The sequence below is a fragment of the Apus apus genome, chromosome 15 (genome assembly GCF_020740795.1).
Source record: "Apus apus isolate bApuApu2 chromosome 15, bApuApu2.pri.cur, whole genome shotgun sequence".
Lineage (NCBI taxonomy): Eukaryota > Metazoa > Chordata > Aves > Apodiformes > Apodidae > Apus > Apus apus.
The window spans coordinates 11,944,160-11,971,728 of NC_067296.1; the positions used below are offsets into that span (position 1 = coordinate 11,944,160).

General features: G+C 40.7%; 1 protein-coding gene across 1 annotated transcript in view; it reads left to right on the forward strand.

The window, feature by feature from the left end:
• CDH4 (cadherin 4) overlaps positions 1-27,569 on the forward strand; it is a 426,991-nt gene that overhangs the window by 261,226 nt on the left and 138,196 nt on the right. Inside the window, exon 4 of the mRNA XM_051633293.1 lies at positions 9,805-9,981. Coding sequence (XP_051489253.1) covers positions 9,805-9,981 — 177 coding nt within the window. The remainder of the gene's footprint in view (positions 1-9,804; positions 9,982-27,569) is intronic.

A 27,569-nucleotide genomic window follows, 5' to 3' on the forward strand; every position in this document is an offset into this window, starting at 1 on the left:
GCTGTCCTGTTTGATTATCTCCATGGGGGATCCAAGGCAGTAACTAAGTCCAGTACAATGGCAGCCAGGATCATTTTTGTGTCTTTATCCTTATGAGTGCAACAAGGCCTGGACTGATCACAGTCAGTGAGGCTAGATACAGAGGTTTCTGGTTTCTGTAGGTAACTTGTGAGACATTGTTTGGGATTTTAACAAATCAGATCAGCGGAAAAGATCAGAAAGCAGATGACTAATAGATTAATATCATATAATTGTTACCAGTGAGGCTGTTGATGTTAATTGTGGATTTCTAATGAAGATGTGTCAGGTGACATTGTCTGACCTCAAGCTTAAGTGCATTTTAACATCTAGCATTTAGTCATCACAGGAAATGAAAGTGCTGTTTGTGAAAACACGTGAACTTACTTGACCTGATTTTCAGGTATGCTGAATCCCATAGCCTTGCACTGAAATCAAGATAAGATATGACATACAGGTGCTCATTGCCTTGGAAAATCAGCCCACTATGGAAGTTTCTGAGTGCTGCACTTGCTGGATTTAGTTCTTAAATTGTCAGCATCTTGCCAAGGGGTCAGGCTTAAAGCTGTACTAGAATGATCATCCGTAAGTGAAATTCACTGCAGATCTGTCTTCCTTCAAACAAAAGGAAGTCATGAGGATTGAACTGCCTACACAGGAATAAGTTTTTTCTGGTAAAACAAACCCCTTGGAGTGCTGCGTGCTGCCTGCCTCTGATGTGTGCCCTGCCCTTGTGAAGGCAGAGCCTTTGACCTCTGGTTTCATGTTCTTTGTTGTGAACTGCTGAAGTCTGACTGCCACTTCCAAAAAATACTTAGGACTGCATCTCCGAAAAAACCTTTCATTGCTGTGGTGATCTACTGACAGTTGCATGTAAACGTGAGTCTGAGTAAAACAAAAAAATCACTTAATGCAGGTGCATCCATTAAAATAAACCTTTTTTAGGGGCTACAAGAGTCCACCTCTCTTTTCTCAGGCCAGTGAGCCGAGACAGTTTGGTAGTTACAAGCTCAGGGTGAAGAAGGGCTTGGGTTCTTCCCCACCTCTGGAGGCCAGGTCCTCACTCACTGGCCATGGTTTCATGATGGTGCAGCTGCATCATGTTCTGCCCCCTTGGAGCTGCTGGCTCAGGAGCCAGGAGAGCCAGGCAGTGGGGCAGGGGGCAGAAGGGGCTGAAGGGCTGCCATTGCCACTGGTGAGGAATGGGAACTCAAACGCTGTCTCTGTCCAGCAGAGCATTTAAACACACACTGAAATTTCATCATGCAAATGGAGATAAATTGAATGTGTTCACATGTTCAAACTGAAGCGTTTGCTTAGGTGCACTCCAGAATTGGGGATAAAAGAAGAACAGCCTGTTCTCAAGAGCCTCTTGAAATAACCAAAGGATAACTTGAAAGGGCAAAGTCACGCGCTAGCACTGGGGAGAAGTACCAGAATGAATTGCTTTGCTTTGTGCTAAAGTAGCAGTGGTGCTTGTGATCTCTTAAGTCTCTTGTGATCTTTTTACTTGCAAACATTATGAAGAGAAGGAATATTGTTACATTTAATTCATGATGATTATTTTAATTCATGTATCTTTTGAACCTCACGGCTTTAGAAAAATAAAATTAGATTAAAATTTTTCACAGGCTTGTTATGGGATAGATTTGCTCCTGCTTCTTTCTACAGTGAAGAACAATTGTAGTAGGCTGACTTCTGGAAGCCAAAGAAATGTATTCTGGAACAATTTTCCAAATTATTTATTAGAAGTTTTGTCTGGGTTGATACGTATTTCAGACATTTTTCTCAACAAGTTATGTGCAAAATGAGAGAGCTATAGTCAAGCTGCAGTAGGGGTTCTTACAGTGTAGTATATGATGAGTTCTACCACCTTTATTTCTGTCCTATATATATCTGAACAGGTAACAGGGATGTAGTATTCTGTAATTTCATAGCCATGCTTCTTGAGAAGTACTTGTAGTTCTGAAGCCATTGTGTAGGGCTTCTTCCAATTATGAGAATGATATTAACTTGAAGATAGAAGTGTCTTTTTTGTAAACACTAGAAGGTAGAGTACAACAGTAATTTAGATGTTTCTTAAACAATTCTACCTAAGAAGCACTGCACGAGTAGATCTTAGAACGGGAAAGTGAAAAGGTCAAGTTGATGTGGGGAGCTTTCGGGGAAACAGCCTCCTCAGAACTTTTCACGTTGGGATAAGATGTTCAAACCTTAAAATAAGAAAGAAAAGTACGAGAGCTGTGCTTTGTGGATGATGTCATCTTCTGTTCATTGAAGGCTCTTGTAATATTCAGAGCCTGACAATGACAAGAAGGGTATCACAGGTGTTTGAAACTTGTGGGAACCGTAAAAGATTCCACCAAAAGCAGATAGATTTCTAATGTACCTGCTTTGGTATGTGATTCTTCCAGAGGATAGAAGAGGAAGAACATTATTTGAAATCTTGAAAGCAGTGTGCAGTCCAGGAGATACCTCTAATCATCTGTTCAGTGTGGTACCACGGAATAAGCTTCAACACAGCTCTGCCTCTCCACCCCAGTCAAAACTTCCCTCGCCTTAGAGGGATCCTTCACATTTCTTGTCTGCTCAGTAATGAACATGGGCGTGTGGTGCCTGCAAGTGTCCTTATTCTGCTAGTACAAAAGCAAAGCATATTACAAGATCTCAACTTAAAGTGGTGACAATTTGCCAGATGTTTTGGCAAACAGCAGGTGTGGGTGAGTTCTGGTGATTTCTGAAGTTTGCTTAAATTGTACCAGGAAATCAACGTCTTCTGTCCCATCAGGGATCACATTGTCTGCAGCCACCTGAAAAACCATGTTCTAGCTCAAGGCACAAGCTTGCACGTTAGCTGTGGTCTTTATCTACAAGTTCTTCAAGCGGGCCACTGATCTCGTTGGGTTTTGTGATCCAAGATACGAAATGGTGTTTGTTGGTTTGATTAAGTGTCTTCTATGATAACCTGTGGATTATGTCTAGAGCCAGTGAGTGTCTCTGTTCTCTGGAGTCCAGACTTAGCTTTTAATTCCCGTTGCCAACTAAAGGCCCTGCTGCATCTTTTGTAGAGAAAGAATCTTCTCCTGCAAAACTTACAAACCACAGATTTTTGTCTCCTCCCTATTTAAAAGTTTGCTGCTTTTACCTGTTATGCAGGTTTTTTCCTGCTCTGCAACCCTAAAAGGCTAAGGAGCATTTTGATTCCTCAGTAACACTGATCACATCTTATCAGTTATATTGGATGAAATTTTCCAAAGCCTGCAAAGCCAGATGCCTAAACAACCTGACACTTGCATGCAGGCCTCATTTCTCAGCTGTCAAGGAATGTGGCACCTGCAGGCGGTTGCTCAGCTTTGACACAGACTCCTCAGGAGAGGGGGAGCATTTGCCATGGCCAAAGCACGTGTGTGTATTTTGTGTGGCTCATTCTCCTCCTCTGAGGGCAGTAACTCAGCTAGATTTTAGTCAAACTTTTTCTTCCCTGTCAGCTGATGTTTTCTGGAAGCTCATGCACTTGCCAAATCTGACAATTTTTCTTACTAATTGACTCTAATGTGAACTTCTCTATGCAGCCCCACTGCTAGCTGATAGGAAAAAAAAAAAGTAATGAATTTTTGCTTAACTAGCTGATTTAATTAAAATGTTTTATACTGTAATTGTATGGTTTCTATAAATGGAGAGGTAATTTTGTTTAATGAGTTCCTAACCAAACATAACACTTCTGACTGTATGTAGCCAGATTTGATAAAGGTCACAAGCGCTGAGATTCCACTGTTTGCTTTTGTAAGTCGTGATGATCAAACAGCTTGATTTGGCACTTGAAATACCACGTCAGGATTGGTTCCCTCTATTCCTGTTTATACCAGAAATTATTAGTATAGTTTTAGGAGCAGAGGGGGTTCTTCTCTGTGTCTGAACACTGTTCATTATCTTTAAAGTGGAAGTCTACTGCCAAAATCACGTCTCATTGTCAATTAGTGGCTTCTCTGCAAACACATTAATTTAATGCCCCTGCTGAAGAACTGTGAGCATTGGAACATCTTGCTGCTAAAACACTAGTTTTTGAAGCACTTTGACAGAAATCATTCATGAATAGCAATTTATGCCATGATGGTAATGGGACGTGACATGAAGCTCTCTTTGATTAAATTTACCACAGTTTACAACTATGAGTAAATAGAGCTAATGTAGGTAGTCACAACAGATTTCTAGAAGGTGGATATGAAGAAAAAAATATTATGGATTCCTGTGCATTTCCTAAAGAATACTTTCACACAGAATGACTGTAATAAATGAAAGCCTAAAATAAAAAGTATAATCAACTTAAAACTATTTTTTCCTGTCTCCAACTTTGGCAAATTCAGCAATGACCTAAATAAAAAAGAATCAATTACCCTAAAATAAATAAATTTGCTGTTTGTTCTGCAACCCTTTCATTATACTGTATGAGAACACAAAAAGAAATAACTCTCTCTGCTAAAAGATCAAAAACTGTGAAAACGGTGCATTTTGGGAAAAAAGGGCTCATTCGTCCTCCACTGCCATCCCTGATGTCAGCAAAATGTTGTCTTCTTAGAACAGAATTCATTCAAATGTTTGTTTAGCAGCACTCTTATATTCCCTTTGTTAAAGAACTAAGCTATATTTTCATTGTCTTATTTTCTGTTTGGTAAATATAATTTTCTTCTGTCCTTTCCATAGCTACCATGGAAACAAGCAAAAATGCTTCACATTAAATATTTTTAAATAGATTCTCTTTTTCCTTGGTAAAATATGGTAACAGTTTTCAAAATGCATATTGATAGAGGAGATGAGGGGGGAAATGTTTGGGCAATGGACTGAAGGTGGCTTTTTATCCCCTTGTACTGATAAAAATATATTAAGAACGTGTTGTCTCAGCTAAACCCTAGGAATGACACTAAAAACAAAGCAAGCCAAGTATTATTTCTTTTCCGAAAGATTTCCAGTGTGAGATGTTAAAGATCCTGTGAAAATAGTAAGACTGACATATAAATAAAACACCGGTTAAATCATAAATAATTTTGATACTTGGGAAATAAAACCCTTATTACCTCTCTGATGGCAGATACTTTTTATTCCGAGTGCAAGAATAATATATTTTAGTGCTGAAACTAAAGCATTTTGTTTTGCGGGTTGAGCCCAGTAAAATGAATAATCTCCAACAAATGTACCTTAAGACACACTGTTATTTATATGCGGAGAATAGTGGCTTACTTACCCAAACATTAGAATGATCCAAAATGTTCAGCTAAGCAGGAACACAAAATATGATATTATATTATGTAAATGGGTTTGTGATACGCTCTGCTGGATAATAACTTCCAGATGTCTCTGTAGCCAGAGGCTGACGGATATCAAAGGCAGGTTGGCTGGGAGGGGAGACGTGCCAGCTGGCGAGGCTGGTGACTGCTAAGTGTAGCGGAAGGTGAAAGCTGGTGTTGCTTCACACTCGCTGGTTTTATTTGTGGAAGTGGTGAGAAGTCAGTGGTTTGCAGCCTTCTTTTCACGAGTAGGGTAGGGCTTGAGGGGCTACAGGGATCCCAAGTGCCCTGTTCTTTCAGTGAATTATTTTTTTTACCTCTTTTGTGAGTAGGGGTTGAGTTTGGTTCGTGTCTCTCAACACATGGAAGGCTGACAAGCCACGGACTCACACTGACAGGATCTTACAGACTAGCTAGATGGCTGTTCCTGCCTGTCTTTAATTGCCAGTGCTAAATGCAGACAAGGAATCTCCTGAGCTCTCAATGTCTTGGCATAAATGGAGTTGGCTGGAGCACCACACAACCTCACCAGTTTGGAGTAAGGCATTCTAAATCTGTTTGGGTTTAAATTCTGGTAGTCCCTAGGAGGTTAGCTACATGTCCTCTTCCAAATACAGCAAGTTGTGTTCACTGTCATTAAATGCAATGCCAGATTGAAAAGGAACTGGAAATTACTCCTCTAAGATGACACTGAAGTTGCTGACATGAACGTCAAGAATACCCTACAACTTCTCTGGAGCAACCTTTGAGGAGAAAGATCTTTTCACAATCTTTATAGATGAGATTGTGCCTCCTTCAACCTCACATTGATTTCTGAGAGCTTGACCTGTCATCTCAGTGAAAGGTTTGCAGTTGACTTCAGTGTGTTTTTAATTGACTGTAACCGATAGCGCAAAAAAAAACCCAAAAGAGCAGCGAGGGAATTGGCAGGTAGATTCTGCCATGCTGTACTGCAGTTAATCTTCAGCTCGTCACTGTGACTTCCTGATCAAACTTGGAGAGGATGGTCTCTGAGAGACTCTACCCTTGTCCTGCAACTGCTCACAACAAATACTGTAGTTGCACTTCTCAGAGAAAGGAGCATTTTATTAGCAGAAGATTCAATGGCTGCAGTAGGATTTACCCTCGCTGGCACTGTGCGTACATATGATTCAGTTATGGGCTGCAAGGCACTGGGAATAGAAGCTGGACATCTCAGAGCCAAATGTTGGTCACAGGTCTGCAGAACATAGGCTTTAAACAATGCAGCTACCATGGCACACTTTGCATCACCTCATTAGCAAGCTCTAAAAAAATCCTGCTCTACTATCAGTACTGAGGCATTAGAACACACTGAAATCATTGCAAATTCACATCCCAGTGTGGTCTTTTCTCCTGTTATTTTTCTTGGTCACACACTTTGTGATGGCACCTCACAAAAGCAATGGGAGGGAAGCCACCTGAAAGGGGTAGAACTAGAGCTGTTCAGTTTGATTATGAGAAGGAATATGGACAGATTGTGTTCTGATGACACTAAAAAAGATAGAGGAATATTTTTTCTTTTGAAAATGTCTGCTTGGGATTGTGGAAAGCATATGGCCAGTAAGGCTATGAGAGAAGGAGCAGTTGTTATCTCAGTGAAAGCTGTTACTCAGCAAAAACAGAACTGGAAGCTCTGTTTTATAATTCATTTAATCTGGTGTCACATTCTGCTTTTAAATTGAACTTCAGACCCTTGCAAACTCAAAAGTAAAGGATAGTTTTCTGGGACTTGTGGTTAGTCGAGCTGTTACTCAGGAGATGTTCTTGGATGTTTCAGTCAGAGAACCAAATAATTCTGGCATTTGTACTCACCAGACTTTGTTACTGCATTTGTCTCACAGCTTTTAAGCAGCAGAAAACACATACAGCGTATTTAAACAACACCAGAGAAATTTGGGTCATGAGAACACATCGCCAACAAATGAAGATAAGAAGGAGCTGTTGTTTAAAAAAAAAAAAAAAAGGTTGTTGCAAGATGCTTTTCAAATTCTACATTCCAAATTCACAGTCATGTTGATGATTTATTCTAATGTAGGAAAACATCATCAAGAGTGACATGCAAGCTAGTCACTGTCTAGTCACCTGCCAGCAAATATTTCATAAAGACTAAAAAGGCTGATACTGCCTTGCTGAGCTGACACTAATTATTTCAGTATACACGGAGCTTTGGGATTCATGTTAATTCTCAAGTCTGTCTTTAGTTCAGACTCATTCCACTGTGTAAACTCAGTAGAGCACAAATTATTTGACCATCCTTTTCATAATCTGTCCCCACGCTCACTTGCCAATTATATAAACTGATCCAAATACCTGCTCTCAAAGGATCCCCATTTGGGAATCACAAGCCAATTAAACAAAAAAGGGAATATCTACTTTTCTATATTTTCTATAGCTCGTGCCTTGAAGCCCTAATTCATGTTGACACTCATTTCTGGGATCTTCTTTAGATAACATTGATTTCATCAGTGTTAAGCAGATACCTTTCTGGTGATAAAACCCCTTTTTAGATGAAAACTCTACTGGATCTAGCATGTTGCATCCCATAGAAAGGATGAGCTCAACAGTACCTACCCATATCCTGAACAGCCTGAGAAGGTCTCCCACTGCCACATTATGTTGCTGTTTCTTTGTTCATTAGACACTTAAGTGAGTATTTTTAGAACAACATCTAAATATTGAACAGTGGTACGATGATCTTGCAGTAGCTTGGTGATGATGCTTGTTGAAGGTGTATAAAACAGCATTCAGGCAAACACAAAACAGCAGTCACCTTGGTGCCATGAGGTAACGTGGGAGAGGATTTGAGAAACGTGGCTAGGTGTGTGACTGAGAAAGACCATCTTTGTTCTGTGAAAAATCAGCTCTGGAACTGGCACATTTTTAAGGTTTGCAGTAAAAATAGCTGCATTTTTGCACAAATGCTTCCAACCATTGCAGCCAGTGGATGTCTGCCCTCCACAGGTAGCACAGACCAGAGCCATGAGAATGGCCTTCTTGCTGCTGTGCCCAACTCTGGGCATCCAGAAGGTCTACACAGCTTTGGAGCCACCACTCAGTTCCATGCACTGCTTAATTTTCACATACTATATAGTTTTGAGGTGATTGACTGCTTTGCTACACTTCCAGATCAAGAATTAAAATGTGCTAATAGGTAGATTTACCTCAAACTGTAAACCCTGAAGCAACGATTCCCACTGAAATCAGTACCTGCAGATAACTGCTTCCAAATGTTTGTAGGATGTTTGAGTTGGTACGTTTGAAGTTAGACAAAAAGTGAGTGTGGCTTAAAATTACAGCAGCCTCAGAAATCCTTTGATTGTTTTTCCTATGGTGCTATTGGATTTTGGGGCGTTGGTTTTTGGGGTTGCTTTTTGTTTGGGGGGTGGAGGTTTGAGAAAAATAACTGAAAATTGTAAAACTCAGAGAATAGTATTCCCACTGGATTTTACCTCAAATGATTAACGTGGCTTGCAGTCTTTCTGATTTATGAAAGTTTAAGCATTTTCTGGTGGGAGTGCAGGTCATCATATGGTAAAAAAAGCTTGTATTTGTTCATTATCTTCTCTGTGGACTTTTCAGAAGTAATGCCTGGAATCCTAGAAGGCCACAAATATTGAAGTATTGAGACTGAGAAACCTCTGAAGAGCTTCTCTAGATATATGTTTCATTGATTTATCATTCAATAAGGCAGAAATTTTCTAATAATGAACCAGACTCTTTAATCAAAACTATGGTCTTACCATTTCCATTTTTAATGCCACAGCATTTTAACATGTCAAACAACAAAATATGCCATGGGTAGAATCTGTAGTTTAAAAAAAGAAAAGAATCACAAATGATTCAAAAGTGCCCCAAATATGAGAAATGTTTTCTAACTGAGATGTATTACACTTCCTAGGCTGGGTGGGGAGATAAGTGTTTGGGATTTGTGTTCAAAACTCAGCTCTTATAAAAAGGTCATTCCTCATGAAGCACTAAGAAGTTGTACTTCATCACCTCTGCAGCCATGGAGCTGACTCTCCCCCTCATTGTGGTTTGTTTGTTTTCATGGGACACCTCTGCAGAACCACATGCTTCAGGCTATTGTAACCCTGTGAATGCCAGAGTAGGGTAACTTCATACTCTACAAAAGAGCATGACATATGCTGTAAAGGTGTTCTGGTAGGTTACATTTATTAGAAATCTGCAGATACTTCTTTAGCCCAACGTGCCTCTAAAGCTCCCTGCAGCTGGTGTAATGAAGACAATATATTTTCAGAGACATCTTGATTTGAGAGTGACAGCTCCATATATTTGTGAAAATGAAGTGGCAGCAGAGTTGCCAGTAAAGCACATTGTGTGTTTGTGCTGCAGAAATCTATCATGTTAATAATAATAATTTTCAGTTACATGTGACCATTTGCACGCAAGGAAGCACTGCTGTTGGGAGAAGTCTTAAACGAGGAAGCAGCTAACTGGGTTTGCTTTCTTGTTTCCAAAACAGCCAAAAGGAAGGAAGACTGTGCCTGGAGAAGTGGCACAGCAGCAAAGTGACACTCTGCTCCCCTGGCGCCAGCAGCAGAGCGCCCACGGCCTGCGGCGCCAGAAGCGAGACTGGGTCATCCCACCCATCAATGTGCCAGAAAACTCCAGAGGACCCTTTCCACAGCAGCTGGTTCGGGTAAGTTAAAAAAAAAAGAAACAAATTATAATAATAATGGTAATCTTGCAGTGGCTGTAGGGAAGAAGTAGGTGTCGTCCAAGCTCATGGCATGGGAGATCAGGCTCGAAGTACAGGCTTTGCTTTTCCTCATGCAAGAAAGGTTGTTGCCTTTTGCCCACGGCGGGAGCACTTCTTGCCCCAGTTTTCCCTCCCCCAGCTGAACAGCAGCCTAATCACCTTCTTCAACCAGTCCTTCCAGAGGCTCCAGCAGTGCTGCCAGGATGGCACTTTGCCTGCGCTCTCATCCAGGAAGCAGCTGCAGGTGTGAAGCTGAGTTGGGTGACACCCCAGCTGGGGCTGCTGTGTCCTTCCCTCCTCCTCAGAGCCCCAGAAGGTGCATGTTCCCAAATCACCAAGTATTGGGTAAACTGGAATTGTTGGTGTCATTTCTTTGTGCAATTAGGGAAGTGCAACAAGGGATAAAAAAGTAGCATGTTTTTATATCTGTCTTGGAAAAACAGGGATAGAAGCCAAAGAGTCTTTGTGTGGTCAGCAGTGCTGGGTATGGAGTTAATCCATTAAAGTGTTGTTCTACTAAGTTAAAGAAATCTGTGAAGAGGAAAATAAATTGATGTGTCAAAAATATCTTCCTAAATCAGATTAATAATTTAGATTAATTCCTGAAGTCCTGTGAAAAATGAGTGGAGTACTTGCAAAACGAATTTACGTCCTGTCCCACTCCCTGCTGATTTCTTTTGAGCTTTGACTAGACAGCAAGAGGACAACTTGGCACTGGCTTACCATGGCAAATTTGTTGCTTTATAAGGACTGAAATCTCTGTGGCATTTTTTTCCCTGCAGTCTGGAGATGAAACAGAAAGGCTTGAGAATGCTTTTAAGCATTTAAGCAATACTTAAAAGTCCAGTATTCATGAAAGTGACAATTAATAATTTTTATATAGGTGCAGAGGAACTGATATTCATTGGTTAAACTACCGGTAACCTTGGAAAGATAACCTAGCTGATGGAAACACAGAGCTCCCAGATATTCAGTGATAAAAAATGCCATGGCACGTTTTAAATATAGATCCAAGAGAAAATACTGAAAAATAAGTTAAAAAGTGGTGTGGGAAGGAAAGAAAGGGCTAACAAAGGGCTGCTTTCCTTTTCACCTGACATCCAGAAAACATCATAATGACAGGGAAGATGGTACAAAGACTGCAACTTGATTAAGCATGAACCCCCTGATGTTTCAGGCTTGAGTTGAGTTTCTGCTCATCTGCAGCATCTGGCATGTTTGCTGGCCTCCAAATGTGAAGCTTGGGTGATTCCTAGCAGGAGTTACAGCTTTCCCTGTTAGACTTTGCTCTTTAATTATCCAGAATAGGGCAAATCAACGTCTTCTAAGACCAGCACTATCTGTTTATTTCCATCCACATAATCCTCAGTTTGCCCTGGAGCATTCTGCTGTCTCCTAGATCTAGGTAACATTTTTATCTGATTTCCCATGCTTTTGCTCAGTGGGCGCTGAATATTTTCATGTCCATCTGCTAACAAACTGGAGCTAGAAGTGCCCATGTGAAGTTACAGCGCAGATCCCCTTTGTGGGGAAGGAAATCTGTCACAGTTTTCCACACAACTGTATATAAAGCATTCAAACCTAACACTGGTTCCTGGACACTGAACCTTTTTTGGTCCAGAGAGCCCTGCTTTGTGCTCATATTTTATAGATATAACCTGTGGAAACCTGTTCCTCCATGATGCTGTCTTAGGTTCTGGTTACCTCCAAGGATGAGAAGGGATGGCATGAAAAATCTGAGTATTGCACACCAAAAAGCCCTACCAGAAGTACATTTTCACAGTAACGCTTGCTGTTTGCGTTTTTATAGGTCAGACTAATTTGAAATGCATAGGCAAATCTTTTGGGTTCCCTCCTACTCCTGCTTCCTATTGTGAAGGCAGAAATTCCATTTTATGGAAGTTGATTAGTTACTTGTCAGTATTTTTAGCAGGGCTGTGCCTGAATGAAGTTTAAATCATCGCAAAGGTGAATGCAGCTTGATGGGAGCCACATACCTCGAAATGCAGCCCTTTCTGGTTCAGCTGGGATCAACTATAATTCTCTGCTCATTAAACCATTTCATTCTGATAAAATACATTAAATGAAAAAGTTTTCAGAAAAAAAAAAAAAAAAGGAAGACATCACAACATTATCCCTGCCAAAAGAACCCACACTGTTAATTACAGGGCTTTTTTCTTTCAAAGGAATATCTGTGTCTGTTCGTATGCATCAACCACACTAACTAGGAAATGTTTTTTCAGAAAAATAATATGTAAAAAAGAATAGTAATAGGAATTTCTGATTAGTTTTGGCTGCTGAAAAGATTTGCTTATTCTTCAAAGAATTAAAATAAACATCTGACATGTATAAGCTAAAAATATTTTTTATTGGTATAAAAGTTTTGCAAATTTTGATTTTGTCTTTAAGCTGAGAAAGCATTTATTAAATGTTATTGATATATGTGTATTTATTTTGCAAACACTTATAAAAATCTTGGGTGTAATTTCCTTGTGCTTCACTTGCACCTTTGTATTAGGAATAGTATTTTACATGCTGTGAAATATTTTACTGTAGTGAGGATAATTTTATGACTAATTGTCAGGTACTCTCATTACTATAACTATGAGGTCCATAAAAATGTCTGTTAAAAATACAAAACCAATATGAAATCCCCCTCCTCCAAGCAAGTGACTCATGCAGACACACTGATCAACTAAGATAGTATCTTAAATAGTTGCACCCTTGCTGAGTACCATCTATTTTCTCAGTGAGTCATCCTTTTTAGCTACATGTGTAGCTAATCCTTAATTATCTATATACTAATTATCTATTAGCTGATCTTGTATTTCATCCTCTTTTGAACTTCAAAAAGTATCTCAGTTTTGGATCTGCATACAGGCTTCTGGCTTCTTCTAACAGGAATCCTGAGTCGATTTTCATGGCCAAAGTCTTGGCCCATCTCACTGGGCTGTATGAAAATCATTTATTTAAAAGACCAACAGTCTTGTGCAGGACCAGCCTTTGGTCATGGTAGACTTAGATATTGGGCTCCTCTATTAACCACTGCAACCTTATTGACCTTTATGAATGCTCCAAACTTCCAATTTTAGCTTTAGGACCTTTCTAGAGCTCTTACGATCCACCTGTCTTTAACTTGATAACTTGATCTTCATAGACCCTAATTTTTCCAGCTTTCCTGTAATAAACTTGGAAGTGAAAAATGTGCTATTTGGCCATTAGATCTCTTAATATAAAAAAGCTGCTTGTTGCTCATTACTCCGTCATGAAAATCCAGTGAGGATGACAGAGGCAGGATCTCAGTGCTCTTACCAACTGCCTTGATTGCATGCCACAGGCACAGCATGTTCTCTCATATCCAAGAGCTGATAATCTCAGACAAGAGAATACTAGAAATAATCTAATGTGTATAACAGGGAATAGGAGGGAAGGATGCATTTTATGTAAATTTAATCAAAAAGCCCTGAAGTGGTTTGGAAAGTTGGATGAGTGTGATATACCTGAAGGCTCTTGCGTTGCTTCTTAGCTGAGGTGTTGTTGATTGGTTGGGTTTCATGCAGCACGGGGCATGTTAATGGAGTAAAGAGCTCTTCTTAGAGCACTAGAAAACCTGCAGTGAATTCATGGGTGGGTTTAGTACATGTTAAGCTATATGGTGAAACTGGATAATTAATGTGAAGAGAGTTGACAGCACACTCAAGAGCTCCACAGCCTATTTGTGTCCTGTAGCCCATTCTGGCACTGGTGTAGCAAGATAGTTCTCCAAAAGCCTAAAATCCCTGTGTTGAAGGCACACGTGAAGGATAATGAGCTGTAAAACCCCCTCCAGCTTGAGCCATCAGTCCTCAATATTGCCATTTCCTTTCCTCATCCTGGATGTTTCAGCATGCACCTTTGCACTGTTTTAAATAGTTTTATTGTAGGAAATCCCTTATGTCTCCTCTATCAACCATGTTGCTTACTGCTGTGAAATTGACAGTTCAGAATCCATTAACTCCCAGCTGCAAGACAGATGGCATCTGTCTGTGGTGAGAGAAAGTTTGTTGAAAAAAGCCTTGCAAATGCTTCCCAAAGGACATCAGACCTTACTTTTCCTGAGAGAGATGTGGGCAGCCTCTGTTATAAATAGGCCTAGATCTTCCTTGTTCTTCAAGGGAACAGGTGTTTCTTTTGCCTTGCCAACCACCAATGAAACCATTCTTAAGTCATTCTTAATCTCCAGCTCTTCACAGAAATAGAGGGCCACATCCTGATGTAAATCCATGTTTCTGCCAAAGCTGGTGGGGCTACACCAGTGTGTACCATTTGGGAATCTAGGTCGAAGAAAGCAGATGCCCAGTGCTTTATGGGCTTTACGTGCACACACACACACAGCATTATGGATGGAAAAGTGCAGCTACAGCATAAATGTTCCATCTGAAATTCTCTTACAACAGCATTCAAGCCTATACTGTAATTATACATATTGTATTTCCTTGTATTCAGACCCATGGGGAATTTATATTGTCCTTGCTTAAGCCAGAGGGACTGAAGGAAAGCAGTCATTTAATGATTCAGCTGTCTTGGGCTCTATGATTTAATCAATCATCTGAAAGAAATTTTTAGATTCTTTGTGTTTAGAGTTCTCTTGTCTGAGCAGAAAATGTTCCCTTTTTGAATTGCTTTAATAGCTGTATTTATGCAGCTGAAAGTTCCTTAAGAAATGAAAGTAAAATCAAATTGCTGAGAATGCCTAGATAATTTATCGGAGAATATTCAATTAGAATATATTAATATTTTAGATTTCCATCATTAATTTAATATTCAGAGATTTAATTTAGTCGTTGAATTGCTGTAGTGCCATGCGTGGGTAGATTGTTAGGCTGAGTGCTTAAAACACCTGCCACAAATGGGTGACTCTCACTTTGATTCCCAAGAGCACAAATGCCTTTCCACTGACATAAGTCTTGCAGCAAAAACTCAGACACTAAATCTTGCCTGTGCTCTGCATTTTTCCATAATTGCAGAATGGAATAATACAATCTTCTAGCAGAAATAAATGCAAAAGCCTCATTTATTTATACATTCAAATCCAGACTGAGGGAATGTGGTACCTTGTGGTTGTGAGTATGTCAGTTTATTACTGTAGAATTTCATTTTGCCAGCCCAGCCTTGTTACTTACTCAAGGAGAACCATCCTAAGTGAGGTTGGAATTTTAAGGTGACTTGACACTGCAGACAAATATCAAGGACTCCCATTGTCCAGTTCAGTTAAAAATCCCACCCTTGAGATTTTGCCATTTTCCAGGATTCTTTGGGAGTAGTATCATGACTGGAAAAAAGCCCCATTAAATCTTCAAAAACCCACTAAATTATAAAATTCCATGTAATGAATGTCCATTGAATATAGTAGCAGTTGCATGAAAGAAATGAAACAAACTTTTAATTTCCCACAGAACAGAAGAACTGAGATTCTCAGAAGCCATTTGGAGCAATGAAACTCTGCTCTCACTCTTCCCACATGGAAAGCACCAGCATGAAATTTCAGAAATCTGAAAATTCATTGAGAATATTTCTGATTTTCTTCAGGTTTAAGCAGAATCTTGGAATGTCACTTTTTTGGTATGGGTCAAAGTCAAGTTGGAGTCCAGCTGTCATCATTACAGGATCAGTGTTTGTGCTTAGCACTTGGTGTCTTAAAACTTAACTTCACAGATGTAGATGATTAACATGGAACAAATCCTGCTCAAATTTGTGTTGACGCATTCCTAGAAAGCAAAGGGGTCGTGCAGCGACTGATTTTGCAAGCATGAGAAACAGAGAAGTTCTGAAGAATGATCTTTGCCTAGGTGTTTTTCTGTACAGGATCTGATCTTTTCAGTCTGTTTGCATAAGTAAGGATTGTCTTTCTTTCACAAATAAGAAACAGAGGCAGAAAAGCTGAGGGGTTTTGTTCTAGACCACAGAGCTGTTGCCATGGCCAGGAGCAGCACTCTCTGGTTACTGGCATCTGAGCCTGTCCTTGGGTTATTTGAAAAATTTCACAATGGACTCGGGTTTTATCTGAGTATTCAGAAATCTTTTGTTGATGGTTATATTCAGTCACTTCAGTTTGTGTCTGAGTTCAGCTGCTACAGCTGTGCATCGGGTCTGCTGATGTACAGGCTTGTTTTTAACCATGATTCAAAGGTGCTTGTCTGCCAGGATCCAGGGACTAAACAGCAGCTCCCTTTCTCTGCTGGGTCTCAGGCAATTCCTTTACCACCACCCCTATCCAGCTCTTACCTTTTAGCTTCTGCTCCAAGTTCACCTCGGGAGCAGGAAACGTAGGAAGCACAGAAGGATAAGTACCCCTCGCCTTCAGCTGTTGTAGCAGGCACACTGCAAAATAGTTCATCAATCACTCCAAAGAGTATTTAGCTGCGATACCCCATTGCACATATTGCAACATATCATTACATCCCCATCCTCTCCAGAAAGTGAGATAACTGTAATAGCCACTCAGTATGGCTGTCATTATGTGGAGAGGCAAAGACAGGAAGGCATAGTCAGAGCTAATGTACGCAGCTCAGGAAAGCTATTGAAAATCTGTAAAAACAGAGTGTACACAAAAACAGTGGGTTAATTTGCTACAAAAAAAGCTGTGGCTTTGCTCATGGCTTTAAAAAAAAAAAATAGCAATAATGAAAAGAGGTTGAGACATGAACAGAGACAAAGAACTTGCAATCTGCCCCTGTGCTGCAGTAGTTCATTATTTAACACTCATCACCCACATTAGTAATAGGTTACTGTGGGACTTGGCTTCCTTGATGAGCTGAAATGGAGTCCCGAAGACAGAGTGGTGCTGTGTGGGTGTGAGTTTGGATTTGCAGAACGGTGGTGCAGATATAACCTTGACAGCTAGGCTGGTGCTGAAATTCACTGTATCAGGCTGGAATGAGATACGAAGCAAAAAAAAAACCATCCACACTTCTTTCCTTACTAATGCATAGGTTCTTGCTAGTCTGCACCACTGAAGAATTAAACTTAACACTATGGAATTTCAGATGTCAGCTTTTAAGATTTTAGAGAATTTGCTCCTGGGCTCATTTTAAGCTTTCACTGCTGTAGTTAATTGTTTTATTTATAACAGCTGAGATTTTCAGTGATAAAGGTGTCACAATCTAAATCCTTCCTCAGCTGTCTCTAATACAGACTGAGGAGCAGTGTAAGCCATGGTTACATAAGAAGGCAACAAGGAGTGGATGTGCAGCAATTTACCAGAGTTTCATTAAATACCTCATTTCTTTACAGTTTGTTGTTTCTCATAGCTCTTACCATATTTTAATAATTACCATATTTTAATAACATTCATATTTGTTGCTAATTTCCTTAATTTAAAGGACATTTTCTTCATATCTGAACAGTTAGAGAACTTAAAAACAAACAAACAAAACCTTGGATTATATTAAGGGAAACATTTTGCCCAAGGCAGTTTGGGTATCTGCAGATGGTTCTGAACATTTTGGCCCTTGTTCAGCAGAGATTTTAAGTACGTGTCTAAATTTGAGCCTTTAAGTAGCTCTAGTGGCTCTTCTGAGTCTATTTAGTGTCTGCAGACTAAGGACATGAGCAGTGCCTTACTGGATTAAGACCAAGCATTCGGTGTCATGCAATATGAACCTCTTTGGCAATGCTTATAGCTTTTCTTACATTTCTGATGTTGTTTATGTTTCTCTGCACACACTGTAAGCATATAGAGACCACAATTCCAGATGTACAAAAACATCTTTGAGTCTTCACATATGCCATGCAAATGTGGCATTTTTTTTTCTAACATGCACCAAGTGAGAAACGAGCCAGTAGACCTTGGTTTCATATTTTTGGCACCAGGTAAAGAAAGCTGAATTATTTTTCCCTCCTTGAACCAACAGAAATTACTGCATTCTCTAGCAGCCCCTGCAGCAGCTGAGCAGGGTGAGCTCACCCTTCAGGTGGGAGGGGTTTTGGCCACAGGTGCAGAAGGTTTTGTCTTCCAGGAGAAATGAGGTGTGTTTGACTGCAGCTGACCCTGACTGTGGGTACTCCATGGAAAAACCCTCTAGGAAAAACAGGGGCTGTTTATGCTTCACTGAGGATGAGGGAGATGTGCTGGTGAGACTTCAAGGTGAGTGACTTTTTGGAGCATCGTGCAGGGCTCAGCTAGAAGCAGCTGGAGGGAAAAGCAAAGGAAACTGTTGTGACCAGAGCTTGAGCGTCCCGTGTAAAAGAGAGCAAGCTAGCAAAAGAGTGAAAATGAGGATTTGGGGTGGCTTCTAGTGTCATTTCATATTGATGGAGGCCCGTTGAGCGTGCACCCAGCTTCACAGGCCCCTGGTGAGGCCCAGCACTGTATGAGTCTTCATCTCTGATCTCTTCCCACATGTCGATGGGAAGCGGAGGGAGTGGCTGGGGGATGAAGAGTCAGCAGAGGCTTTTATTGCAGTCAGGTGATTTGTTAAAAAAATTGACATAACATTTGAAAGGGATTTTATCCATGCCTCAGGGTCTGTACATGGTTTCTGGAATGTGTATGTGTTTACATATATATATGCATATGCATGAGATACAGCTGGAAAATAAGTCATGCAGAGTATTTAGCCTTGTCAGAGCAAACTACTTTGCCCTCCCCTCGCAAAGCTTTACCTGAGTAATTCCACTTTGGGGATCGGGTTTTGGAGACCATAACTAAGCCTCTATGATTTAAGTTAGAAACCTCTAAAACCAGAAGATTCCAGTGGAAATATTAGCAGACCCTTACATGCTGTAGTGCTGGCAGGGATTGCTGGGATAGTTCACTGTCCTTGCTGCCTTTTTCACTTGTGATCTCCACTCATTTTAATCAAAATATTGCATGACCTGTGGAGATATTTGCATCTGTACTTGGTGTTACAGTCCTTTCAGGCTGTTTTGCAGATGACTTATTTGTGCAGTTTGTGCTTCAAGGCTTTGTGAGCTATAACACTTATTTAAGTAAATAAGCTCTTTTTATTGTTATAGAAAGTAGGGTAGTTTAAGAAAGGAGAAGGGCCATGTGGGCTTTCATTGTGGTCCAGAAAATGAAAGGCACAGACTGTGTAATGAAAAGATGGCTATAGGGCTTGTGATTTGCCTCTTTAGGGAAACTGACAATGTGTGGTCCTCCAGCAGCCCCCTCTGCTAATGAAACTCCTCTTGGGAAAGAGGTTGAGCTATCGTGCCCCTCTTACGGTGGGACCACAAAAAATTGAGCGGAAATGGCCATTTTACTGTATTTTCAAGTCACTGTGGAAAGTGTGGCAGCTAAAAGGCAGTGTTTCTGCTTTTCAGAGTTATTTCTAAAGTAACATCACTGGAAAGGAGCATATTAGTAGAAAGATGGAAAGAAATTAAGATTAAGGATCTGTGCTAAAAAGTGTTTCTAGTTAATCCACAGCCCTCTGAAGGGTCTTCTGTGAGTTGGAAAACAAAAATGAATGCTTGTCCAGCTTACATTTTCAGTGGTGTGGTTTGCAGTGGGGTGATGACACAGTTTACTTACCAGTAAATGGCATTCAACTGCATCTAACAAAAAGAAATTAGAGTAGAAGAATCAGACATCATCAGAGCATAAATCTTTTACAGAAAATTACAGCAGTTATTTATTACTTGAAAGCAAAGAATTGAGAAGCAAGGTGGCGGTTTTCTTTCAGTGATGGGAAATGCACCCTCTAATGTCTCCATGGCAAAAAGAAAATGCTGCAACCGAAGCATTCACATTCAGCTTGATGGCAAAAACACTCTTCGTTAGCATCTGTTTTTGCAGGGAAACTCCTGTTAAGAGAGGAATTTAAATATTGGAGGAAGCATTTCCACCAACTGTCTGGGTTTACCAAGTATTTCTCAGACAGTGTTATGTTTATGGCGCAGATTTTTGTGTGCTAAAGGAAAAGGCAATTCAAAATTTATGAAACAGCTGCTGTGTCTTTTGAGCACCTAAGGGACAGAATGACACAACGTGTATGTATTTCTGAAGTCACTAAAGAAAAAAACACTTTGTTACTCCTTTTGAACCATAACCCATAATATCTGCAAGTATTAAAACATTTTCTTATAATGTTTTAATTAGACATGAATACCAAATTAAACATTCAGGTATAACACGCTATTAGGAAATCATCTCTTTTTCTTCTCTTTCGGAATCCATCCAGTTGTTAAATGTCCCCTTTCCCTTCTTTTTTTTTAACCTCTTGTTCTTAATGAGACTTCCTCCTTCTCCCCATGACTCTTTATGTAAGCAACCTTAGCTCTTGATTAATCAGTAATTAGAGAAGGAGTCATACTGATTTCAAGTCTCTAGTATCATACTCTCCAGCTGAAATTCAAAACTAAAATCTGAAGGAAAGCCATAATGTCAATATTATGCTATGTCTAACCGTTGGATGACAAAATCACATCAGAGTCAGTATGTATTTATGTAGGCACAAATCTGTCCTGCTTGATATTGGGTGCAACATAATCGGAATTCTCTCCCATGGCTGCTTTCCACACACAGTCCCTGTTCTGGCCTGCCTTTGTCATGATCAGCATTCAGTATTTCACCTGAAAGTTTACTGCACCGTCTGCCATCTTACCTGACACGTGCTGTTTCACTTCACGTTTGCTGAGCAGTTAGGGCCTAATTCAAAGTTTAATGAGCCCTCATTAACCTCTGTGAGCATTGGATCAATTCCTTGCAGTCTAATATGATAATAATGCCAGGGTATTACGGAGTTAAAAGCTACCATACAGTGGTCAGAGGATAAAGTCACTGCGGGTGTGCGTCTTAATGGGATATTAATTGGATAGAGGGTGTTTATAAGTACTGAGCACTGAGTGTGTATATTGGTGGAAGAACAGAGTAAATGCTGAATGGTATGATCGTAAAGTAAGGAAAGCTTGAGTTTCCCTTTGCATCAGTCTTATTACTATAACTATCCATCAGGCATTTGAGGAGTTAATGCAGGTTGGGGAGAGTCTTCTGGCCCAGGTTAATGGGTGCTGTCACTCACAATTCATCTTCTCTCTTGTAATCCTGTTCTGAAATTCTGCCCACATTGGCTCCATCAAAATAATTCCTCAAGAAGCAAAGGATTCGCTGGAAAGGATTTATCAAAGAGAGCTGCTAATTACACACAACAACATTTAAAATAACCTAAAATGTTGTGCTGTCTGAGCTCTTGTTGCCAGTAAGCCTTCTGTCAGCAAGCCATAGAGGCTGGCTCTCTATTCCTGTGGACTGCTTGTACTAACTATTCCCTTGAGGCTTTGCTGATAGAGGACCTACACTGAGGCACGTCAAAGTGACCCATATTACATATTTTATTCTGCTTTCTCCATTTTACCCTGTCCAGATTTAAAAAATTCTTAATTCTTGAAGATCATGTATTTATAAAGCACCACAAATGGGAGCTGCTTGGGCCCCAGGGTAAGAGGAGGCTGCATATAGTAGGGCTGTGCCTGGCCTTGCCCTTCTGCTTCAGCCTTCCTCTAGTCCATGTGCTTTCCCTCTCCCATTGCCCCTTGGAAGCCCTGCCCCGTGGCAAGGATCAAATACAGCTAAGCCAAGCAGAGGCAGAGCTGCAGAGACCATGTAGACTCATCCTGCCCAACCTCAGCCACAGCACTTACCTGCATTTCCCATTCCCTGTCTGGAGGAGGGGGCAGGAGCACTGCTGTGCCTTGCAGGGAATTAGTGCAGACACACACATTTGTCAGGAGCAGAGCAGTGATGGAAGCTACGTCTTGGTGTGCAGAGGGGATCAGGCACAGTAAAGAATTAATCCTTGCTCATTTCCATTTCATTTTGTGCCGATGGGAGTTGGATACCTGGGTGCCTTAGCAAATCCTGCCTCATGCCCACATGCCTTTAATGTGTGAATCTTTATAGCTTAGGACCGTTTTCCATTTCTTCTCTGCTGTGCCAGGAGACGGGCCTTTAGGATAAAGAAAAAGAGTGGGAATAGCTTGCCTTGGCTTTTTATGCTGTTTCAGCTCTTTAAAGGTAAATGTCCTTAAAATAAACTGTATAGCAGTGTGTGAACATCCACAAGGCAGGAGTGAACCTCATTCCGGGGCTGTGGAGCCATTCCAGTGCCCTCCCAGTTCCTCCCAGTAACGCAGAATAGGGGAGTTGCTCAGGTGCAAACCACTGGGTAGTAACGTGTGTGGAAAGGGACAGTCCCATCCCCCCCGCTGGTTCTCAGACCTGCTTGGGTGTGATCAAGAGAGCAAAATCACAAGACAAAGCTGGTGGAAGTGGCCTGCAGCACTGGGAGAGTGGCCAAACTGTCCCAGGTGGTTGTGCAAAGAGCAGAGGTGCAAGGGAGCAAGTGCTGTCAGTGCTCAGGATCCCTGAGAGCACAGCCACGTGTCCTGCACAACTGCCCTGGGCACCTCGAGGCAGAGGCTGGCAGCTCCCTGTCCCAGGGATGCTGGGTCCCATCTTCCTGCTGGTCTCCATGCTCAAAGAGCTATTCCTTTCCTTCTGTGAAGCCACAGATGTAACAAATCCTGTCTTCCCTGATGCAGCCAAGTGCCTTTCTTTTGGGTTGGTGACAAGTCACTTTTTCTCCATATATCTTAAGAAAAAAAGAACAATCACATATGTAACCATTATAGAAATGTTTTTCTGGAAGCTCCCAATACATGTTAGCTCCAGAAGATATGTTCCAGTTCTATTTTATTTTTAAGCAAAAGGCTGTGTGGCAGTTGTCTCTGTACTGCCTGTGCCAGCATGCAGTTCTCTGCACCAGTTCTTTACTATCCTTATCCCATATGTGAATCAGGCTCAGAGGTGCTAAGAAGGACTAGGAAATTCTGCTTGATTTGGTGCTTTCCTTTTTGTTCTTCAATTGATTAAGCAGGTGCTAAATAGGCTTACCTTTGAGGAGTTCTGTAACGCCCATCTCTCTCCTCCAGAGCTGTAGCCTACACACCTGCCTTCCTCACATCATGACATTCCCAGTGTGCCCCTTAGACTTGTTTCCTGTCCCTCCATTTCAGGTCTTACACAACAGCAAAAATTAAAAGGTGAAGGCAGAAGTAAGTGTTCCTGGGAAAATCTCCCCGTGTACTTTCTCCAGCTTGGATGGTACCTGTGCTGCTGCTCAGCCATTCCAAAGCAGGAGTCAGTCACAGCCCCTGAAAACTGTGAGACCAGGGGAAGCAGTGACTCCAGGAATTGAGAATGTAAATACAGAGAATTTGGGATGAAACCTTGAGCATTCCCACCATTGTCTCTACTAGGATTCGTGTACCAGTTAAATGTCACCACTCCAGTTTTCTTGAAAGGCTGCTGTGTTTTCTTAGGGAACAGTGTGGGTGGAAGTGTGGACATTTTACAGCTGAGAGTATTACTTCAAGGGTTGAATCACAGTGTGGGAGATTTCATTAATCTTTTTCATTCAGTCTTTCAGGTTGAGCTTTTTTTTTATTGTTTATAATTATATCTCTATCTGATGGAGAAAGATGCTTATCCATTCAATTTTATGATGAATGATCAAGAAGAAAGTGTGGACAGGATGCTTTTAAAGCCTTTCACCTCTGTAGCTGTAGCCATTTACACTGACAGCACACGCTGGAAAACAGCATGTGAATCACAGAAAACATGGGAAATAATAGTAGGAAAATACAGAATCCATTTCTGATGAGTTATATTAAACCCAAAGATCTTCCACTTCATAGAGAAATTATTTAAGTTTCATGCAGTTTTTGAGATTCTGACAAGCTGAACAACTTGTTCTGGCTTGGTGCTCAAGCACCATATGGTACTACTTCAGCAATTTGATGTGATATTATGAAAAAGAGTGCATGAGTAGTGAAATGTTTGGGGGTTTTGTATCATATTGGCCTTCTGCAGAAGATATTAAAAATGAATTCTGTTTAGAGTAAGGGAAGGGAAAAAACCCCGACCTGCAGGTTTTGAGAGCATAATTGAGCAAGCAAATGGAGGATGAATCAGTGGTGATTAGGAAACCAGTTTGCTGACTGGGGAAAATCCCATATTCTAGAAGCACTGTTCTGGTTTTTGGTGTTCTCTGGGACAATGCTAATATTATCTTTGAGGAAAAATCTTCATATGCTGGCTTCTCTGTTCAAGACTAGTGGTTTGCAAATAATAAGTGCTCTGCAAGGTGAAATTAATTCTGTGTGTATGTAAAAATGAAATTTTAGGAAAAGTATGTAGTCTCAGACAAGTTATGAAAATAATAATCAGCAGAAGACAACAAAATCTCAATGTGCTTGTCTGAAGAAGGGCCATCACTATTCCTGATGTTACTTTTCTACTAGCAATAGGAAGTTACTTCCTTATATTGTGTTGCTGAAAGCAGTTCATGGGTAGCAGAATGTGGCTGCCAGATTCTGGAGGATGAAGTAATGTGAAGATGGTACAGTTTGCAGGTCATGATCTGTGCTAGTGTGGTAACAGTCAGGTTATAGTGAATTCTGGAGTCACAGCAAAGCCTGCTTCTAAATATATGCATTAACTAGGAGGAACCTGAAGTAGTCATTTGTGAAAATCATATTTCTGGAGACAGCCACAGTGAATGGAGAAGAACATGTTGGCATGTGGCTGTGCAAGAGTATGATGAGCTGTAACTGTCAGTCCTGGTGAGCCCAGAGGAGACAGGACTGGTCCACCAGTCCAGATCCAACAGGAGAAATCACTGGGATGTGGAGGGGTGGTACATGGGCTGTCTGGGGATCCATTACTTTATTCTCTTTCCTGTAGCTGGAAGGTCTTGACCTGTTGAGAGAGATTGAAGCTGGGGCCTTGACCTGGCAGCTTAGAGGATTTCAGTATTGCGTAATTTTATCTTATCTCTGCTTTTAAATATACTTTAAAATTTTCACGTGTTCACCAAGATTTTGATCTCTGCCAGCTCCAAAGGAAGGAAGGTCTGCCCTGTGTACGGTAGGACTGATACTCCTTCAAGGTGCAGGTTGGCAGCTAGAGCTGACTTTATCTGCAGCAGAATATGGCTGCTGGGGCCCAAATCCATGGACCTCTGTAGCTGTGGCTTGATGCTGCCTTCCCTAATGCAGGTGCTACAGCACAGAAGCCTTGGTGAGCCCATCCCTCTTAACTGCAGAAGTTGGGCCACCCTTCACTTATGCAAGAGAAAACCTCCCATGTATTAATGCCCTTGCAGACTTCTGGTAGTATTTGTTCTTTGCATATTTTAGATTCCTTTACATGCAAATAATAAATGTCCTTTTTTGGGGGGGAATGAGGGAAAATGGCAAGGGTTTTAAAAATAATAAGGAAAGCTGAGACCAAATTCTCCAAATTTTGCCTGCAGACTCTTGCGAAAACTTGGGTGTGAACTTTGCACAAGGGCTGCATGATAAGGAGGGAAACGCAGCCAGTGAACATGCAGATGGCCAGTAAGATTGGTGCAGAGCTGATTGCTTGAGTATTTGTGATGCTGGAATAACTGGTCGTACTGAATGTGTGCCTTGAAAACTTGGATCTGTTTCCTGGTTTGAATTAGAGCTGTATTGGGAGACTTTTAAGGGACAAATGCTGCTTTGAACACAAACTGTTCGTATGGAAACATATCTAGGGTTTTGGTTGGGTTTTTTTAAATAATTCTCAGACAGTAGTTTTGGGATTTTTCACGTCTGGATGTTTCCCTGAATTTGTTTTTCAAATGGCTTTTGGTTCAGAATAGAGCTTTAGTTTATAATGTATATAGTTGCCTCCATGCCTCAGAGCTGACTGGGTTTCGCTCACTGCTTTGCATAGCTTTTTTACTCTGAGGATTCCTTTCTTCTTCCTAATATATTCCCAGTTGGAATTTAGTTTCTGAGAAAAATTCTGCATTGCTGCAGTGATTTCTAGCAGTTGTATCCTTTTATGCATCATTCTCACACAGTGTGAACATTTTAACCTTTTCTTAATTATTAGCATTTCCATTCCTGCTGCTCATTAATCTGCGCTGGGCAAGGACCATGATGTGTCACCCGAGGATGCTGCTGTGGCAGCAGCTCAGCTCTTGCTCTGTGGAAACCCCTGCCCACAGAGACTTTCATGGGGCACCTACCATTTCCCTTTTGAAGTCTGAACTTAAAACTGATTTATTTATTTTGTAATGGATAGGTTGGCTTGCTGTCCTGGTGAGTTATCTCCCTTTGTTAAGCTCTTTGAAGCACTTGATATGCTAAAATGTTGTAGAAATCCAAGTTGCTATTACTGCTCTTGGGTAGTAAACAGTGCATAGCATATTCATAATACAAGTACAAAAAAACAGTTGCAGCTGAATTATGGCTGACACCTGGTAACATCTAAAACAAGGAACAGATAAAAACTAAGCAGTAAATTATCCCAACAGTGTTGAGGTCCAGCCTTTCTTCTTGTGGCTGCAGTTCTCACTTGCAAATTGCATTGTGTCTGAATCTATTGCTTAAGCTACCTGGTTTTTGTTCTCAGATATTTAGTAGTACATGGTCTCAGACTTCCAGTTCACAACTGGATTTTAGGCACAAATGTTGTTGATGCTGAGAGGGGCTAAATGACTTTTCAGAAGTCAGAAAGATAATCCAGGGTGTATATGTGGACTGAAAAGAGTCTCCTAAATCCCTCACCTTTTAGGAATTTGCTCTGGAGTTGTAATGGTGGTGGTAGCAACTTGAGAGCAGAGCTGATAGATATTTCTATGAAATCTAGTTTTTAAACTAAAATTTAGCCAAACTGAAACTTATTTTGAGTGTTCTCATAATGAATGAAGGCCCCAATGTTCAAATTCTGACTGTGTTTTGGCTGAAATTAAAATTCTTACTTTCTGTAGGTTGTTTTTTTTTTTTTTCATTGGTTTTCTGCAGAGAAAGAAAAAGCTCACTTTCTGAATCATTTTTCTTTAGAATACAGTTGGGCTGTGCTCCTGAAAAAGTAGCTGGTAATTCTCACATTCATCCAACCCCAGGTTTCCAAGCTATATGTACTGAAAGTGCAACTGTTTTCCTCTTGGTGCGAGGATCCTACTTAGGGGTTTTTTAAGTCTAGTACTGAGTGAACTGGGCTGGTCTGATTGTTGATGATAGAGTTAATTACTTCTCTGAAATCCTCATCATGTGTTAAATAGTGCCACTAAACTAAGCAGGAATATCATTGCAGAAAAACTAGGCAACTTGGAGTATGATTAAGAGGCAGTAATTTTTCCTTATTGCAGCCAGAATTATTTCAGTTTTCGTACTTTGCTAGTTAACAGTTTCCCACTTGCCTAGCAGCTTGTATTCCCAACCACCATACAGAGGTTTCCATACAGTCTCATAATTTTGTCCCACTCCCTCCTGCAGGGAAACAGGGAAAAACTACTTGAATCCACACAGTCTGTAATTTCCATAAGATTTATCTGCAATCAAGCCATATTTGAACAGCTTGCTGCATTCACGGCTTCGCTGTGTTTTGAACATGTTGCTATGTTGGGATGGCAGGAGGTTAGGAGAAGAAGGCACCGCTCGGATACGTGCTGTCTTCAGAGAGGGACTGTTTGACCCTTAACTCCTTGTGTTCATGCCTGATGTGGAGT